The following is an 18,923-nucleotide window of genomic DNA, read 5'->3' as shown; positions in this document are numbered from 1 at the left end:
GTCACTTGCTGGTGTGACTTGAACTTCAGCTCTTGAAGTCACAAAGCATCAGCCCCAACTTCTTGAGCTAAAGCACTGTTGGGAGTTTCACTATGAGAGTCAACAGAGCCTGAATGTTATTCCTGCTCTGTAAATGTCAAGAAGTAGGTAATGTTGGCCACCCTCATCCATCTTCCATGTTTTGTTTCTGCACTACCATTGCCAATGTGCTAAAAGTGAGCCAGTGGAGAAGCAACTAGAAAAAATAAACATGACTGAGTGCTGCACCTTGACTGTGGACTTTGGGGAAAAGTCTGTCCTGGGATTGAAAGGAGCATGACTTATTCTCAGAAAACATTTAAAGGATGGTGGCCAAACTTCCTGAACATTAAAAGGAAACCTGGCTACTGCTTTGGGCATTTGAGATGACACTTTTTGTTTGGTTTTTTTTGCCATCAGAGAAGACTTCTATGCCCGTAATGATAATGTTTTATCTATCCATTTGTCCATTCATCCAGTCAAGAACAGAAGTTGGAAATGGCAAAATTATTAATAACCATATTATATTTATCAAATTTGTATAGTTTTTGGAATCTAAAGCGGGGAGACATAGGCTACCTCTGGTTGGAAGATTTCCCGTCTGCCGTTTCTGCCTCCCAGGTTTAGTGTGAGACATGATGAGTGTTACCTATCTCCTCTGGGTTACACTTAAGTCGCTCTTCATACGTTACGGGTGTATGCTCTCTCTTGTATCTTTGGAGGACAATATAACATGTAACATTTGTGTAACTGAAGAAATGAGTTATTGATAATAGCTGAAGTTAGATCAAGTAGTGTTTTGGGTCTACCACATGATGTTCTTTTGAGAGTTCAAAGCGAAAACGTTCCAATTTGTCATCCAACTAGAGAAATAATGGTAATTATTCTTTTAACTTCCACTGGGACTTATATCATGCTGCATGAGCTCTGCATACCAAAGAGGGTTGATGTATGCTCCAGTCTGAGTTTCTTTATAGTAGAGTACCGATGCACCACAAAAATATGATTTTTTTTTGTTTAAAGGTATTTTTATTTTGGAAGGATCATGTATAATGAATTTAGGGTCACTGTATAACCAAGGGGTATTAGTGGTTGTGGTAACACCCACATATAGATTTATTGCTTTATGTTATGTTATACCCAGCTGAATCAGTGGAAAGAGAGCTTTTTGGGGAAGCGGCTGATGAAATATTTAAGAAGTTTTTATTAAATTTTTTCTGGGAGGTAATGGAGGCAATGTTAAAACCTCATTGAACTTAACCCATTCTCTAAACCACCCAGTTAATCACAGGAAGTAGGAGGTGGGAATAAAGGAGGTTGCACTTCACACCAGGGGCCAGCTGCACAAGTTGATGTCACTGGCTTCAGACTGGGATCAAACTTTTCACAGGGAGGGACGGGAAATATGCCAGGCCACAGATGGAAAGGAAAATGGGCTGCAGATTCATCAAAAACCTCTTTCCTTTCTCCTCTCTAGCAAAGGGAAAGGGGTAAACTGTGGAGTCCTTAGCAGGGCCCTAAAAATATCCTTTTTTTTTTTTTTTTTTTTTTGAAAAAAAGTGGTTTTGTTAGACTAGTGGGGTTTTATTCTTTCTTTTCCTTTTTCATTTTCTTTCTCATTCTCCTTTTTGTTCCATGTGTGCCTCAAGGCATTTACTTGTCACCCATCATTAGCTTTGTGTTAAGAGCTGCCGTCTGTGAGCATGCCCTGCGTCAGAGGTGTTCAGGCAGAAGTGGAGTAAGGTTCGCCTGGCGATGCTTTGACACGTTCGAAGTGAACTACTCCATCACTCTGGGGATGGAAGGGGCAGGGGCAGGAACGGAGAACGGGAAGGCAAAGCAAGAAGTTCTTCCTCATGTTGTATTGCTCGGAAGAAATAAGCTGGGAAAGAATCTGTTCTTCTGCTTCCCGGTCTGGGATTGTGGACCAAGGCTGGTTTTTTTTTTTTTTTTTTTTGTGTGTGTAAGAGATTATAATTATTAGTTTAGTAAAAAAAAATGTGTTCTTTTCAGAGAATTCAAATTGCTTTAATTAGCAGAAAGACACATACAGCGGGGCTTGGGTTATTTAAAAGGCACCGTGACGAGTCAGTCTCTTGTGCTAGCCCTATTTTTAGTTTTCTTCTGATATCTTTTTCTCTAAATGTTGTTCTTTTTCTTTAAAAAAAAAAAAAGCAGGGAGGAAGGTGAGAGCTGGGAGCAGGTTTGAATTTCAGGTGACACTTAGCAAATGTCCCTCTATGGGCTGGCTTCCCTGAGGTGCCATCTCCATGCGGGAAGCGCCCTCCAACCCTCTTGAGGCAAAAGGAGCTGAGCCTGCTCAGGACCTTGCAGAAATGGGTCCTCCATGACTGAAACGGGACAGTGAAGGCGGACTGATCTGTGTGTGAGTCTGACTGGGCAGCGGAGCATCCCTAAAACGAATTCCCTTCCAAAAAGTCTTTCCTACAGTGGCATTTCCCTACCCATGCTCCTCCTGGCTGGTGCGTGCGTGGTGAACAGCCTGCCCCGAGACAGATGCTATTCCCAGCTGGGAACACAAAGTGAACTGCGATCATTGAAAACAGAGGCTTTCACGCATTAGCAAGACCTTTTTGCATGCTGAGATGCTGTAACAACCAGCCTGGTTTGCACTGTCACCCTCTCCCCCTGCATGTATGTGTGTATTTTTATACATATACGTATATGTAATATTAGGGGATCTATTTTATACCTGAAGATTTCAGGAGCCTGTAGAAACAGAATTTCACCTTGAGAAACAGCAAGAGATTAAAAATTAGGTTGTTTGTAATCAATAAAGATAGATGGGTTGTTGAAAAAATAAAAATAAAACCAGACACAAATAATCCATGCAAATTAAACTGTATTCACCTTTCTTGTCAGAACTGCTTCCATGGCCCTTAAATCACGGACATTTTAAAACCACGCTTAAATTTCATTCTCAAAATTGTCTTGCAAGCCATCTGCATTTTACAAGTTATTTATTTATTTTTACTCCTCATGAGAGTGGTATCACTGTACGTCTACCTAGCAATTTACAGGTATTTTATTTGAGTGGAGTTTGATGTCTGTTATGATGAAAATGTCAATGTTCTAATGATTAAATTGATTTTTTTCTCCCCTGTTCCAGAAACAGCATAGCTGCCTCAGCAGTGTGTGCCTTCAATCTGAGTGCCATTACTCAGGCATTTAATGGCCCGTTCCGTTACCAAGAAAACCCAAGATCAGCCTGGCTGCCAACATTAAACCCCATCCCTAATTTCCAGGTACTACTGCTGCCCTTCGTTTTACTCCAGTCCCTTTTACCTTCCGACACTCCACTGGGCTGATTTGTGCGGGGCTCATTTTTCCAGGTAGACCCACAGTGAAGAGAAATTGTATTTCTCCATATTCATGAGTAGTTTAGTTTGTGGAACTCCTTGCCGCTCGTTTTTGAGACCATGGGATTATCAGTTAAGGGCAATTTGAAAATAATAGAACAACTTCAGTCACTTTATGCCCAGATTTGGTCAGTGCGGTGCAGAGTATATGTGTGACAGCCCCAGCAAACCTGAGTCTTCTGAAGCATGAGCCCATTTTACAGCTCAGCCCCTTCACACCTGGAGAATCCTAGGGAGGATGGATTTGTCTTCCTATCCTTGCTTCCCATGGTGAATCCTTTCAGCCCAATTGTGTGAATCTGGCTTTCCTTTATTATGGCAAAGGTGCTGAGGCTGCCTGCAAGTGCCATCTGCCTTCAAGCTGGTGATGTCAGGGACCTTCCAAAAAGGACTCTGCAGTCACCTGAAATCTCAGCAAGAGCAGATGGGAGGCAGGTCCACACTGCGGGCAGGGATGTGCTTGGGTTCTTGCTGAGGAGCCTTATTTCTCCCCCTGAATTCCCTCATGGCACCTGAGTGAGGGCTTCTGGCTGTACAAGGTGGAACAGGTTTGGGCTCTCAATCACCCCCTCAGTTTGGTGCACTCAAAACCAAGAAACAAAGCTTTGCTGAAGACTTTTTTTCTCTTTTCTTTTCTTTTTTTTTTTTTTTTTTTTTTTTTTTTGAGTTTAGTGGGAACATTAAGGTTAACTGAGAATCAAGGGCTTTCTGTCCCTTGCTGGGCTAACCCAGGAGTATCAGATAAAACGTGGAGTGCAAAGATTGCAGCAGCAAGATGAAAGAAAAGGGTCAGAGGAAAATAAGAAAGGAAAAGGAGGTATGTGTCAGACAATAGGAAGATTGCAAGAAGAGATTAAGATGTTTTTCAAGTACAGGAGGAACAAGAGGTCAGTGAAGGGCCTTCAGGAGATGACAAGGGTAATTTAGTGACAGAAGAGGCAGATATTGCAAAAAAATTAAATTAATTTTTTTGCCTCAGTGTTCACAAAGGAAGATGAGGGAAGCATGCCAGAACATTTTTTTTTCTTGCAGAGAGGAAGGAGAAATACTGAAGGATACAGAGGATCAGGGCAGTGCAGATAATCAGGAAATTAGAACAAAACAAAATAAAACCAAACCAGAGGGATGCTGTGTCAGCACACAGGCTGCCAATAGACCAAACGGATTATCTGTGACTTGATGAGAACAGAAAACAAAACCAATAATGACATTCCTGCCACTGGGACTCCTCCTTCAGTGATGCTCTAGAAAGGAAAGTGAGCGGGGAGAAAAGCATCCAAAGCAAGACGGTAGTGTAAACCAGGAGTACAGGACACAGCAGAAGAGAGAGATCTAAAAGCTCTTTAGAGTGTGAGATGAGTCATGAACTAAAAAAGACCATTGCAATAGGAAAAAAAACATTAAAACCCACCTAAGGACAAATCAAAAGCCACTGATGTTTCCTTAGTCTGGGTACTCAGGAAGATGCTTAAGTTGGTAAAAAAGTGTCCATGTTCATAGGTGGTGGCAATTACTATCACCCTGTTCACCTACTTCACACAAGCTCCAAAATAATGTAGGGCTTAATACACCAGCCCTTAGGATCCATATTTATTGTGTAAATGTGAGCTAATTCCTGTCAACTCATTTTAGCATGTCGTAAGAGAAGCTCTGCATGGTGCACAGCGGAAAGGCAGCCACGCTGCAAAGAGTTACTTTGGTGCATGTGGAGACTATGCACATGGGAAATTTTGTACGCTGTAGCTGGAGTGCTGTAAATCCACATCCTAATTGACAATATACCGACTTCTCTTCCAAAGAAAGCCCAAAAACATGGACCCAAATTGAAGAACAAGAAATTTGTGTGTTTTTTTCTAGTGAAATTACTTAGGTGTGAGCTTCTCTTAGTGAGAAGTGAAGTTGTCCGTGGACTGAGTATGGGAGTTGGCAGGATTTCTAGTTTGTACCGCTGACTCCCCTGGCCTCGGGCAGGATAAATAACCAGTCACCCAGCTGTCTTTTGGAGTAATTGATCTTCTGCCCATTGTGCATGGTACTGTGGGGAAGAGTGAAGATCCAGCCCTGGCTACAGACACAGACCACAGAACTGCATGGAGAGTTTAATCTTGCATTGTTTTTTGAAAATGCTGAATTGTAGAGATTTGCGTGAGATAGATAGAAATTCAGGCCTTAAAATGCGCTATCCACCTGGTAGGACTTGTGCTGGTGTTTAAAAGACACAAGATGAGCTCTCTTCTTTCCTCCTATTCTGGATGAACAAGGGCATTGAATCCAATTTCGGTGCACCCCTTGGTACTGGAAGATGGGTGGACACGGGTTGATCTGCCCTTTGCTGAGAGAAGAGCTGCGTGTGGGGAGGGGGCAGCTAGTGGCTAACCTGCCTGGCTTCAGATGAAGCTGGAAGGGTCTGTTCAGAAGGGACCACATTGGAGAAAAGCAGTGTGGTGAGTTGGGCTCTGTGGTGCAAAACCAACCTGGTTTTCAGGTTTTTTAACCTCCGTTTTTTGTGAATTGTACAGACTGAGATACCAAGTAGAATCTGAAGATTATTTGAAATCCTTCAAGGATTTATCACCACAAAAGCTTTCTCCCCAGTGCTAGCTTTAAATCTTTCTACAGCTAGTTTTAATTCTTTTATTTTCCTCCTCGGTTTGTTAACGCCTTTTGCCCTTCTGGTGTGCCGGCTCCAGGGTATCACAAAGGAAGGAAACACCACATCGCTGGTCAGTGGGCCAGCTGGGAGAAACATTTTTAGAGTGGGCTACAGGCCAAAGCTAGGCTAAGGACCTATGGTCAGGCCCAGGGCCTGATCCTGTGACCCTCATACAGACCCATCTCCCCAGGAAATCAACAGGACTTTGGGTTTCAGAAGAAGAATTTCAGGGTTTGGTCTTGGGCTGCTGGAGAGGGGAGAAAATGCAGGTGCTGATGTTCAATCTTCCATGTTTAGTGTGGGACGCTGAATGATGACAGCCCTAATGAGAACCTGACGGAGAGAGTCCTGCAGGATGCGCAGCGCTTGTTCCTGATGAATGATGTCGTGCAGCCGGTGACTGTAGATCCGTACGTGACTCAGGACAGCATTCGATTTTCCAAACTGGTGGTTGATATTGTTCAGGGGAAGGATACTCTCTACCACGTGATGTATATTGGGACAGGTAAGAGCATCGGAGCTTAAGAAAGTTCCCTCGTAGACCTAGCAGCCCTGGGACCCCAGTCGTGACATCATTACACAGTTGTCATTCAGTATCATTTGGGCACAAAACAGCATGGAAGTTAGTTTGCCTCAGTAAATTAAAAGCAGGATGGAGAACTTGAGGCAGAGTCCCAAGTGAACAGACCATAAATCTACATTGTGTTTAAAAACAACAATAACATTTTTCTCCCTTTTATAAAAACATGTTTCAACCCATCAGACTAATACATAACAGTGGGGAGGAGCAAAGGTCACTGAAATGCTCTGTGGTTTCGTGCACGTAAGTTGCCTTTCTGCGCTATGACATACTCATCTCCAAATAAGCACTAATAATACTTAACCTCCAGGCTTGCACAAGGTTTTAATTATTTCTTTCTTTGCACTTCCGTGTGCCTGCTGCTGTATGACTCCCAGTGCTTTCGGGAACGGGCATGCACTGAAATGTAATGCAGATGGGGAAGCTGAGGCAAGTGCTTTTTTTGTGGTAGCATAGCGAGCCAGTGGTAGAATTAAGTATAAGATTTAGTCTCTTGATTTCTACTGCCATCCTCTAATTAGCAGGACACGTTGCCTCTTCTGAAAAGCACGGATATCTTGGATAAATGAAAGATGCTGAAGAAGGACAAAGTGTTATAAATGGTCGTCTTAGCCTATATTCGTACTAATGATAGAGGTTAAATTAAATAGTTTGATTAATCAGAGCATATGGCCAGCCTCATGGGTATAATGTTGTTATCCTCTATTGCAGAAGCTTTGACTTTAGAATAAGATGGATTGCCTCCGTGTTAGTTTAATCTCACATCTGAATGCAGAGTCACTGCCTCATTCTCATGTTACCACCTTCCAGGACTGTGTCATAATTTATCCAACTTTTACCACCACTTCAAAAGTGATCATCTTGGATGTGTTTTAGTAACATCGCCACTGTGGGAGCTTCTATGTACATTGATTATGATAAGATTTTACTTAAATGGAAACACAGCATGGTGCTGCCATTTTGATATCTTGGTATTTTAAGTGAGGAGTCCCAGCCTGAGAGAAAGCTGGGATACTTTCTGCCTCATATCATTTGTGTAGAAAGGTCTGCTCCTTATTCGTGTTTGCTTTCTGGCCCTGGTGAGTGGCGACTGCAGAGTGAGCTCTGATGGACCTTCTGCCTCTTCAGTAGAGACAGCCCTGCCCAGAGGCAGCCCTGGACATAAACCCAGTCCTGGGACAAACCGAGCCAAAACTTGGGCCTCGGTCTTGTTCCAGACTTAAAGCCCCCCTAAGTAAAAGAGAAGCTTTGCACGGCAGCCAACCCCGCCACTCTAAATTGCTGAGCTTTGGCAGCAATACAGAAGTTATCGGGATAGAAGGATTAAGCTTCAGGAACACCCGGGGCTGACAGACCCCTTTGGGGTTTTAATGAAAAATGGTGTGGTTGCCGCCTTTTCCCCAGCATAAATCTCCCACAGTTTATTAGATCTTTAAATTATTTAGGTAAGAAAGAGCACTGTGAACACAAGCATATATGTTTCTGTGTATGTACCGCTCATGCCGTAACATCCCCTTGTCAAGCTGGCAGGACGGCTTCTTCCAGGAAGAGGATCAATTAGATCTGTGACCCATGCAGTCATTACGGAGGCCTCTGGGATTTCCAGCAGTGCTGCTGCATCTGTTGTCATTTGTCATGGCATCAAATCACACCGATCTGCTCCATAAACCAAAAGAAATATAGACTCGGGGCACCAGAAATGATCCCTGCTTTCTCGGGTCACCTTGCTGGTAACGGGACGAGACTCTTTTCTGCCTCAGTGCTACAACTGGGAAATATTTCCAGGTACTCACTCTCCAGATGGTTCACATCCTTCTGGTTTTCCATTAAAATACATTCATAGATGGTTTCTGTAATATCTGAGAACTGCTGAGGGTTGTAACCATGTAGCTGGAGCTCTCTCTACCATGGGCAGCAGGTGACCCAGAACTAGGTTTAAAGCAGCTGTGTAAAGATGACACTAATATTTCACTCCTTAGGCAGGTATGAAATGAAGTCAATGCCTCCAAGATTTACTTGTGCCTTGTTTCTTGTTCCATTAGAGTATGGCACCATCTTGAAGGCCCTTTCTACCACTAACAGGAGCCTGAGGAGTTGTTATTTAGAGGAAATGCAGATCCTCCCTGACGGGCAACGGGAAGCAATCAAGAGTCTTCAAATCCTACACAGCGACAGGTCTCTCTTTGTGGGCTTAAATAATGGAGTGCTAAAAATTCCTCTGGAGAGATGCTCCATGTACAGAACAGAAGGGTAAGCAAATTTATGGCTCTGATATATTCCACTTCAGCCTAAAAACAAAAGCACCGGGGAAACATATTCCAGTCTGATTTGGTTTAGAATGCTTTTTTTCATCACTACAAGACAAAAGACACTGTTGGAAATGCATCTCCTGACAGATACATTCATGACAGGAACAATGAGAATGAGCAATAATTTTTTTTGTAATATTAATTAATCCTCATCAGAAATTAATTGTGTGTTTACCACAGAAGGACTTGCAATATTTACCGCCTTTTTTTTTTTTTTTTTAACTTGACATTTCAGTGTTGGTTTTATTAACTCAGTGTGTTTTGCTGGTGGTTCTTATTGGCAATATGGCTGCAGGTTTCTGAATTTGGGTTGCAGCCAGCCTATCCTGGCTTATCCGAGTGATCACCTCTCAAACATCTGATGAGGCAGGGCTGAGCTGCGTGGCAACTTGTTATTGCTTTTGGAACCCAATAGCTCATCTCAACTATGTGTGACACCTCTCACACCTGGATAGATTCTCTGCCTTGATTGTACCTTTTAAAAGGAGTAGGAAAAAAGACTTTTTTTTAATTGTCAGCCCTGGCTCCAGAGCAGTTTTCCACCCAGAAATGTGCGGAGAAGGATTTTGCATCCAAATGGTATCCCCCCATTTAAGCAGGTGAAAGAGTGTGATACCAACCGATTGAGACATCTGCTCAGATAATCTCCCTGAGTGTGCAGTGGGGTCTGCTGTGGGTAATTGCTTGTTTACATGTCTTAAAAACAGTCTTCCTTCTCCTCTCTTGCTTTTGCCTTGCTTTCCTCGACGAGAGTTTTGTCTGCAACTGATGTCCTCTGTGCTAGACAAGAGGAAGGAATTTGTGAGTGACGTCTAAATGGATTCCCTCTTTCACGGCCTACTGCAAGATGTCCCTGCCCTCTTGCCAAAAAAACCCCAAACTGACATAGAAAATGTCACCATCCATTTTACTTTCAACAAGTAGAGTTTATCAATCAGCTTGTACTAAATTCATGTCTGTCTAAATACAAAAACGCCAGCTCTTTCTGTTTTCACTGAAACTCTTAATTATCCATTTCAGAAACTACAACTTGGTCATTACTGCAAGTTTGACACAGAAGTGTTTAATGTGTAAAGATTTAGTTGCTTATACAGACAGGCTGACACAGAAGTGTTTAGTAAGAGAAAGAGAACCACAGCTGGAAAATGCCATCCTGTCCTCAGCCCTTAAAAACAGAGATTTTAAAAAGGTAGAACATAACAGCTGTCATCTTCAGGCTGTCCTGGAGAGCTTCAGTGTGAGAGTATTTATGTGTGTATACATATATATGATCCAGTTTCAAGAGAAACGAGTTCTTCCTTTTCTTTCTTTTCCTAATCTTGAGTTCAGTTTTCCAGTAATTTATAGATCGTGTCCTAGTTTTCAGCCTGCATAAGTGGTTTGTGTGGCACTTCCATTAAAACTCAAATGGTGGAGGTTAGCTCAACTGCCTAAAAAAGGGACAAGCAGGGAATTGTCCCTTCAGTGGCTGGAGGGCAAACGGGTGGGGGTACCACACGGGAGCACCATCTCTTTAGGACTTGAGAGCCGCAGGGCAGTCCCCTGCTAGTATAAACTTATCCCAGCAAAACAAACACCCACCTCCAAAGAGGTTCCCTTGCGCGCTGGTGGCCACAAACAACCTCAGTTTTATGCATTGTATGGCACTGAGTCCTGGCTGAAATTCCTGGGAAGCTTGTGTACCAATGCTGTTTTTTTCTAAAACAAACTTTCTGGAGGCATTTTTCAGTGAAATAAGGAAGTGGTCCAGCTCTTCGGAGGTTGGAGGCTCAAACTCTGCCTCTATTGCCTAGTTTCGTGATAGGGCCTCCTGACAGTGTGGTGGGTGTATATGTTTGGCGACGTGGAAGGCCAGAATTTGTTGAATTCGGGTGCTGGGCGGGTAGTGTATTTGTGTATTGCAATGGATCCTTTGCCCCATGGCTGAGTCTTGTGGAGGGACTGCGCACTTGGAAAAAGGAGGAAAAAAAGAAGAAAACTTAGGAAAGCCAAGGAAGGCCATTATTTATTTATTTATTTGTTTGTAAGGATATTTGTGACATTATTATTACTTTTTAAGCTAAGCCGTTTTTTTGTAGGAAATTATTCAACTGCAAACTTTTCAGCTGCAAGTGTCGGAACCCTTTTTCCCCTTCGCATCCTGGCTACGTAGGTGATAAGTCAACTTGGCCTCCTTTGGATTTCTTTCAATACTGAACTGTATCGAGAAGGATGTTTTAATTTCCTCCAGTGCATTCCACCTGGCACTTCTCCTGGGCTGTGATTTATTGCTTATTGTTGTGTCTATGTTTAATACATGCCAATATACAGCCACCACGGGAAGAAGGGCTCCCACCCCTACAACACCCCCCGCTTAGGTTTTCGTCGTGCTGTGACTTCTTGACTGGCCTCTCTGAAAAGCTCTGGTTTCAGCAGTTTTTATAATCTAATCGTTTTGATGGAGGCTCAGGAAACTTGGAGGTGATGGAGAATTTGTGCCTCCCAGGCAGGAATACCACAACGCTGTTTGTTTTCTTTGGCTCTGCCTCATGTTATCAGGAAACTTTGCAGTCTTTTGCACCCTGGGGGCTAATGTGGCTTTGTGATTGCTGACATAGAGCTCTTCCCTTCGCCCTGCCTTCTCCCTTCTCTCTGGAACAGGCGATCTCGTATCGAGAGAAAATTGATCCTAGCATTGATCCCCTCCAGCGATCCTTGCCACTGTGCTGCTTTAAAACCTTGGGGCTTGGTTCCGAGGCTCAGAAATGAGGCAGAGGAAAAAGCAGCAGGGAAAGGAAGAGGTGGAAAGGGAAAAGGATTTCTGCCATCTCCTTTACTGTTTGTTTATTGACACGGCACCAATTTAATCTCTTAAATGGTGGCCAGTAACTCAGCCCCATGTCTTGATGTTGTTTGTTGACCCAATATATTTCTGGGTGTCTGAGCAGTGTTTTGTGTGTGCCCACTGACCTGTCTCAATCTGTCTTTTCAGAGCAGCCATTCTTAGCAACAGGGCAACGGGAAGACATCTGTAATGTCAGCTGCCCAAATTTACAGGCTGGATTTGGCTGCAGGGACCTTGCCTTGTGCCTGTGTTTTCCTGTTGTGCTTCAGTGCTGCCGTTCCCCACTCTCGCTGGAGAGTGTTAGGAAGATGTCCAAGGCGAGCAAAACCTACAAGCCCTTTGAACACACAGCGTGTTTTGAAGGCTGCTTTGCTGGGTGTGCTTTAGCTTGGCTGTGCTTGCTGCTGGATTTTGCATGGCTTTGAAATCTTTGTAACCTCCCTGCAATTTTCAAATGAGCTTGGATTTTTACCTCAAGTTGCCCCCAAGCTTTGGGGAGGCGTGTTTGGAGAGCCAGCACTGCAGCTTTATCACTGACACCACCGTATCTCTAGATATGTGCCTGAACAAAATCCTGAATCTGAATTCGAGAGAGGTGAGGACTTCAAATCTGGACCATTATTTTCAGGTGGGACCTATCTGTGGGAGTAGTTTAATAATTTTTTCAAAGGGTAGGCTGAAATTATTCATTTTAGGAATTGCAATCAAACAGGTAGGAAAATGAAGCTGGTTGTTGCAGGGAGCACTTTATGATCTCTCTGTGTTGCCCCTTTGCAGCATCAGGGCTGTGGGCCTTGGATTGATTTTGTAGCCATTTTTTGATTATACATTCTAACGAGGAAAAGAAAATGTGTTTGGGAACGAGACCAGAGGGTGTCTTGAATACCCACCTTTTCTGCTCTCACTGTCCTGAGCAGTTTATTTTAATGCACTTTATGTTGATAATCATAGAATCACAGAATCATAGAATCATAGAATGGTTGGAGTTGGAAGGGATCTTAAAGATCATCCAGTTCCAACCCCCCTGCCCTAGGCAGGGACACCTCCCACTAGACCAGGCTGCTCAAAGCCCCATCCAACCTGGCCTTGAACACCTCCAGGGATGGGACATCCACAACTAATAATCAGTCTTTCCTCTTCCTCCCTCCAGTTTTCTGCATAAAATTTGCAGTTTGCATGATGCAGGTTGCAGTTTTGGGACGTGCAGTGTGGTTCTAAGAACAGTTTCACTTGCCTGCCCTCTCCCTGTCATGCTGTGCTCACGTGTGGGCATCCCATCAAGGTTGTGTGAGTGCCACCTCAGGTCAGCCTCATGCCAGTGGAGATACTCCTGCTTCTGAGGCTATGGCGAGAGCCAGATCCTCTTGCGTGCAGCTGTGACACGCTCTCATTTGAACTCTGCCCGCTTTTCTGACCTGGTTGCGGTGAGTTTGCTGTTGAGTGACGCTGAGCTTTTGCCCTCCTACTTGGCCTAAATTCTGCCGTACATCCCCTCTGGGCCGTGGTGCTTAATGCAAACCTAGCAGAAATGACTCAGCTGACAAGTACTCTTATTTGCTGACTTGAGTTCTGTGTGAGGAACACAATCCACCTCTAAATAGCCCTGGGCCAGTGATCAGACAACTAAGTACATATAGGTGAGTAACTCCTGATATGGCTCCAGGGAATTCTCGGAAGAAAAGGGTCAGCAGCTGCAGTAAAGAAGCAGAGAGTTTTTTGCCGTCTTTCTGTCTTCCGTGCTTGCCTTCCAGTGTGGAAAACTGGAGCTCCAAGGACGGTCCCTGTACTACTTCCACACCACACTTTAAGGGGGTTGAGATACCACATGGAGGATTGCTGTGGTGGTTATTGTTGTTTTCTTTTTTTACTGCTTGTGTAGTGTAAGATCCTCTGTAAAAAGGGAACAAAGCAGTTGAATTTAAGATTGCAAAACCAGAATTACAGGACAGGACTGAAATTGTTGCGGAACTTTTGGAGGAATAAAACAGTCTGGGAAGAGATATGAAAATTCCCCAGTTTGGGGGAAAGAGTGAATTGAATATGGGCTGGAAATCCTCTGACCTCTTCATCAGAATGACGGTAGTTCCTTGAAGGACAAACAAGGAACTATTGTTGGGTATAAAGCACGGGATAGAAAATGTTAAAAGAGGTAGGGGAGGGAACAAAGCAGAGACTGTTGTTCTGTGGAGAGCAGCAACCAGCAGATTGCTGAGGCGATGTTGATGGCCTGACTGTTCATCAAAGACCTCGAAAATCCAGCCCCTTCTTCTGAGCTGAGGATGTGGAAAATCTGGCTCAGATTTTGTTTTGAAAATCTTCTCCCTGGGTCTTAAAAATTATTCAACACGTTGAATATCCTTTTAAAAATAGAGGCAAAAGGAAAGGTAAGAGCCTACAAAAATGTTGTGATAAAGCCTAATCATCAATTTCCATCTGCTTTGGCTGATATGGCCTCTCCAGAATTAAGGGAATTAGCTAATTATTGTACCACCAATAATGCTGAAAAGCTTTGGAAGACTTCATAGGCAGAAAGGAGAGTGTTCAGCCCAATCTTTTGTCATCCACAGTATCCAATAATACATCAGAATAAATCACTAAACATCTGGTTTGGCATTCTGGTTGCATTTAAGTAAATAGCGAGACTCCCACTGACAGAGAATGAAGACATCAAACAGAACCATGATCACTGAAGCTCTTGGAAAGAATGAAGTTTGGTAGATGAAATGGATCTGTGTTCTTTAAATAGAAGTGCAAAATTATACCATTTTCTCTATCCTGAAAACACATTTGCATCTGCTGTAGCAGGCAATTACTGACATTTTCTTTAATGTAGCTGCTTATATATGTAAAGTTAAGCACATCCATACTATTTGCAGGATATGGACCTTTAAGATTCAAGGGCATGGTACAGGTCTAAGAAACCTGGATTTCAGGATAGCAGTTGAAGAGCTTCGTTTGAACGGTCTGGGAAAGGGATATGGCCAGGTGTGACTGAAACTGGAAAAAAAAAGAAGGCAAGGGTAAGCGGTAATGCAGTGAGCAGGGGCATGTTTCCAGTAAGATGCCAGAGAGATTGGTTTTCAGTTTCATCTTATTTGACATTATCTTTAATGGCATGGAAGAAAGAAAATAGCATACTTTGTAGATGGCATTTAGGTATGAGGGAATCACAAATAACAGTGAGGAGAGAAATGCAATGTCGGGCCAGGAGGGAAACCAGCAAGAGGCTGAGTTTGAGGAATAAGCCTGTGCTGAGGACGCCGGTGTTTGTATCGCTGAAAAAGAGAACGGAGGATGAAAGAGTGGAAACGAGCTTTGCTTCAAACCAGATGAATTATTACAGTTTTTCCCATTTCTGTTAAATGCTCAAACCAATGGCAAACTTTACATTCATTTTAAGTTGTCTGAACACTTTTAGGCTCCTACTTTTAGCTCTGAACTATGTAAATGGTCCCGAGTGGATGGTACTCTGGCAGAAGGGGAATTTAGTAGTAGCCAGAGTCTGGGTTATACAAGTGCTGAAACAGATGAAGGTCACTGCAGAAAAAGCAAACCAAAATCAGCTAATTTCAGGGCTCACTGGCTTTTGTCTCCTTACTATCATGACTGGGTTGCCAATTTGTTTTGGGGGGGCTTTGGATTTGCTAGGAGGGAGGAAAAAGCAGGGAGGCTGAACGTGCCGAGGGCTTTTATTTGTTCCTTAATTTTTCAAGTGTACTGCCAGCGTGGCTCAGCTCGCGAGATCGGGAACAGTTTAGTGTATGGATCCCTTTAGCTCTAGCAGGCTGGCTTTAGGCCAACTCAGATCAATGATGTCTAAAAGTCATTACCATCTGATGCCTGCTAGGTGGGCTGTGTGAAATTAGTTTCAACACAGCGGCGACTGACAGGAAACCAGGTAGTTTTCTTGGAATATGTAATGTTAGGATGACACTGATGCTATTGTTATACAAACAAGATTAATAACTAAAGCTACCAGCAAGCCCCAGGGCAGATATCCATTGCATCCGTCAATTCTTGCCATTTGCGACTATTATGTCATAAGATTTGTATTCTAGGCAATGGTCATGTTCTGCTGATGCAGGATCTACAGCCTTACTGCTGCCATGGCTGGTTTGCTTCATGTCTCAAGCTTCCATTCAGCATTTGCAGTGTAAAACAAGAATGTGTCCAATGTTAATACTGAATGAATGTATTGCTGCAGATGCATCATTAACTTTTTATTAGGAGTTGTGCTGTTTTACCTGTTTGGGGAGGAGGAAGTGTCTGGAGCCAGAGCAAATTTGTTATTGTTGGTTTAAGTTTAAATTTAAGTATATATAAGTACATAAAATATGTATGGGTTGTAGAAAAACATAATATTGTACCGTCCAGTGTCTTTTACATGTCAAAATACCTAAGTACTGTAGATCTATGGGAACACTCCAGTCTGCAAAGGGATAGGGCTGGATTTCAAGAATATCCATTTAGTTAAGTGATGTTGTCTCTTGTTAAAAAGTGGAATTGACATTTTTTGATGCTGTTTTTATAGCTACGTGGGAAAAAGCAGTGGGGAATATGTTGGCGGGACCATTTTGCCCCTTATACATTGTTAAAATAGCCCTGCATTGGACAAGAGACGTGTTAGATCCTCAGGGTGTAGTAGGTGGTCTAATATTTATTTGCCTTTTCCAACACACATTAATCTACAAAGGTTCTGTCTAGTTGAATCTACATCTTGTTGAGCAGAAAATAATTACCTAGAGCTTAACAAAATCCAGCTTTCACAAAGGAGCTGCCTGAATATGGATTACTTTGTGCAGCCTGGGTGACAACTGTAGACTGTTTTCAGGTTTCTTTATCATCACTCACATTTCTTTTTAAGTTTTCTGCCTTTGCAGTTTTCATTCCCTTCCTAAGTACCCATTTTAGCATAATTTGTGTTCTTAAATCGTCAGCATCTTGCAGAGGCTACGTAAAGCACCTGTCTGTGTCCCTTGCAGTGGGTTTGCTCTTGCCTAAACCACCCTTTTCCCCGTACCCACCTACGCCACCAGACTACAGGAGTTTGCCATGTTCACACAGAAGTCTCAGATCTGCAACCACAGAGCAGAAATGCAGGAGCAGAGCACATCTTAATCTGACAGCCGCCTCCAGACACTGACTGACACAGGGCAGAGACAGGCAATAACACTTGAGTGCGCTGATTTGCCCAAGCTGCCTTTCCAAAAGGCTGTCTAGTCCCCTCTGCCTCTTTCCATATGGCAGCCCTGGAGGGCATGTTTTCTTAAGGCTCAAAAGCCTGCTGAGGCTAGGAAATGGTTGTGCTTCGAAATCCAGACAAACATGCCTCGCGTTCAGGAATTCCTTCTGGCTATTCCTTTCATTAGGACTTTAATAGTATCCGAGTTTCTTGTGGATGACTGATCCCATCCCTGGTAGTCAGAGGCCCTCTGTACTTCTGTTTTTATTAGAGGTCAGTTTTGTTTGGCACAGTGACAAGAGTTTCTAATAATGTTTGTGGAACAACACATTCATTTTTTTTAATAACCTGCTTTACTGATGTAAACATAAATCCAGATTTAATCAGAGTTTTTCTTGGGATGGCATTAATCTTCATATTTGAATAAATGCAATGTTGTTTTATTTCACAGCTTTAAAAATAAAAATAAACACCTATCCAATACAGGAGTCGCTGTTGCTAAAAGATGATGGAATGGGATGTCAGAAAGTAAGAATTGGAATAGTTTGTTGCGTAGATTGTGCAAGGCCATAATCTATAAAACACAATTGGCTCATCAATGGACTTCAGTTTTAGAGGTTGTTTTACACCATGGCTTTAATTTATTCATTCAAAACAGATCATGTGCAGAGCAGCAATCACTGATGCTAAGCGTGTGTGGGTGATAAATTACACACACACACAACACACGCACGGTTGAGCTTCTCCGCCTCTGCACCCAATATCAAATGCCAAAATACCAAACCTTGTCTGTCCAGATTACTATCAACTGTAGCCCTCACAGTGGTGGTACCTGTGAGCTGTAGTATGCTCTTCCCGAGTAGTGCCCTGCTCCACAAATAGCCGCATTAATTGCTTATGAAATACATGGCTACTCGTCTTGAGGAAAGGGCAGTAGCATCTGGCATGCAATACGTTGTATTCACCAGCTGAGAAATGAAGCTGCTACTTGACCAGCGTCTGACTAAAGCAGCTCAGTTCCACTTGGCTTCTCTTCTCAGTGGGGAAAGATAATGGATTTGTACAGATCACTAACTCATCTCTGCAGTTTGAATTTTTAAAGGTATCAAAATTGGAGGGATTGTTTGAAGGTCTGGTGCTTTTTTCCCCTTTCTAATCTTATTTTCTTAAGCCACGAACATCCTTTTGATTCGTGTTCTTCTCTTTTCATGCCATCTGGCTTTAGGGAAGACAGAAGTCCGCTCTTCCTTGCATGGGCTATTGAAGTTGTCAGTAATTGTGATTTGGTTGGCTGGAAGCTAATATGATTATTTGTTTAGTTCATCCCCTCCGCAGGTTGATAGCAATGGGACAGTAAGCTAACCTTGTCAGGACATGTCTGTCTGCCAAACACAGCCTCGTGCTTGCAACTAGCAGACACAGCTAAAAACCCCCTTATTGCTTGAAAAGGGCTGTTCCCTTGGGGTTACCTGCTCAAGGAGTACAACAAATTTCATTGAGTGCGAAATTCTCAGATCTTATTCCCCAAAAAGAGCAAGGTGAACTCTTGTGCCGCCTGTGCTCTCGAGATCTGAGCACAGATGAGCGTAGGTTGCTCAGCGCCTTTTGCAGGATCAGGCTTATAAATGTTTGCCCCGCACCAGTTGATAGCAGTGTGGTCTCTCTGCCTCTAATGAACTAACTGGTGATGCCCATGGGGGTTTAAAGGACTAGGTGCTATGGCAGCTGTTATGTTTCCCTGGTGAATGTGATGTTCATTGCAGGTTCCAAACTCATCGCCAAAATTGCAGAACCCTCTTCTGGCAGAGCGGCAGGGTTTTGTTAGCAAGAGCAGTTTGGGACGGGAGATTCTCAGTCTTTGGGTCTAGAGCCCTGCCTCTGCAGATCATCACATCCTGTCATTCCATTGCCACTTGCTTTTAGTCATCCAAAAGGAGTGAGAAAGAGGTAAATGAAAAGAGAGGGAATGAAAACTGG

General features: G+C 43.2%; 1 protein-coding gene across 4 annotated transcripts in view; it reads left to right on the top strand.

Moving 5' to 3' along the window:
• The window catches only part of SEMA5B (semaphorin 5B), a 272,794-nt gene that overhangs the window by 209,485 nt on the left and 44,386 nt on the right, over positions 1-18,923 (top strand). For all 4 annotated transcript variants that reach the window (XM_074594864.1, XM_074594865.1, XM_074594866.1 and 1 more), the window contains 3 exons: positions 3,149-3,284; positions 6,349-6,556; positions 8,674-8,881. In XM_074594864.1, the coding sequence (XP_074450965.1) occupies positions 3,149-3,284; positions 6,349-6,556; positions 8,674-8,881 (552 nt within the window). The remainder of the gene's footprint in view (positions 1-3,148; positions 3,285-6,348; positions 6,557-8,673; positions 8,882-18,923) is intronic.

The sequence above is a fragment of the Larus michahellis genome, chromosome 7 (genome assembly GCF_964199755.1).
Source record: "Larus michahellis chromosome 7, bLarMic1.1, whole genome shotgun sequence".
Lineage (NCBI taxonomy): Eukaryota > Metazoa > Chordata > Aves > Charadriiformes > Laridae > Larus > Larus michahellis.
This window is presented reverse-complemented; position numbering and strand designations above follow the sequence as displayed.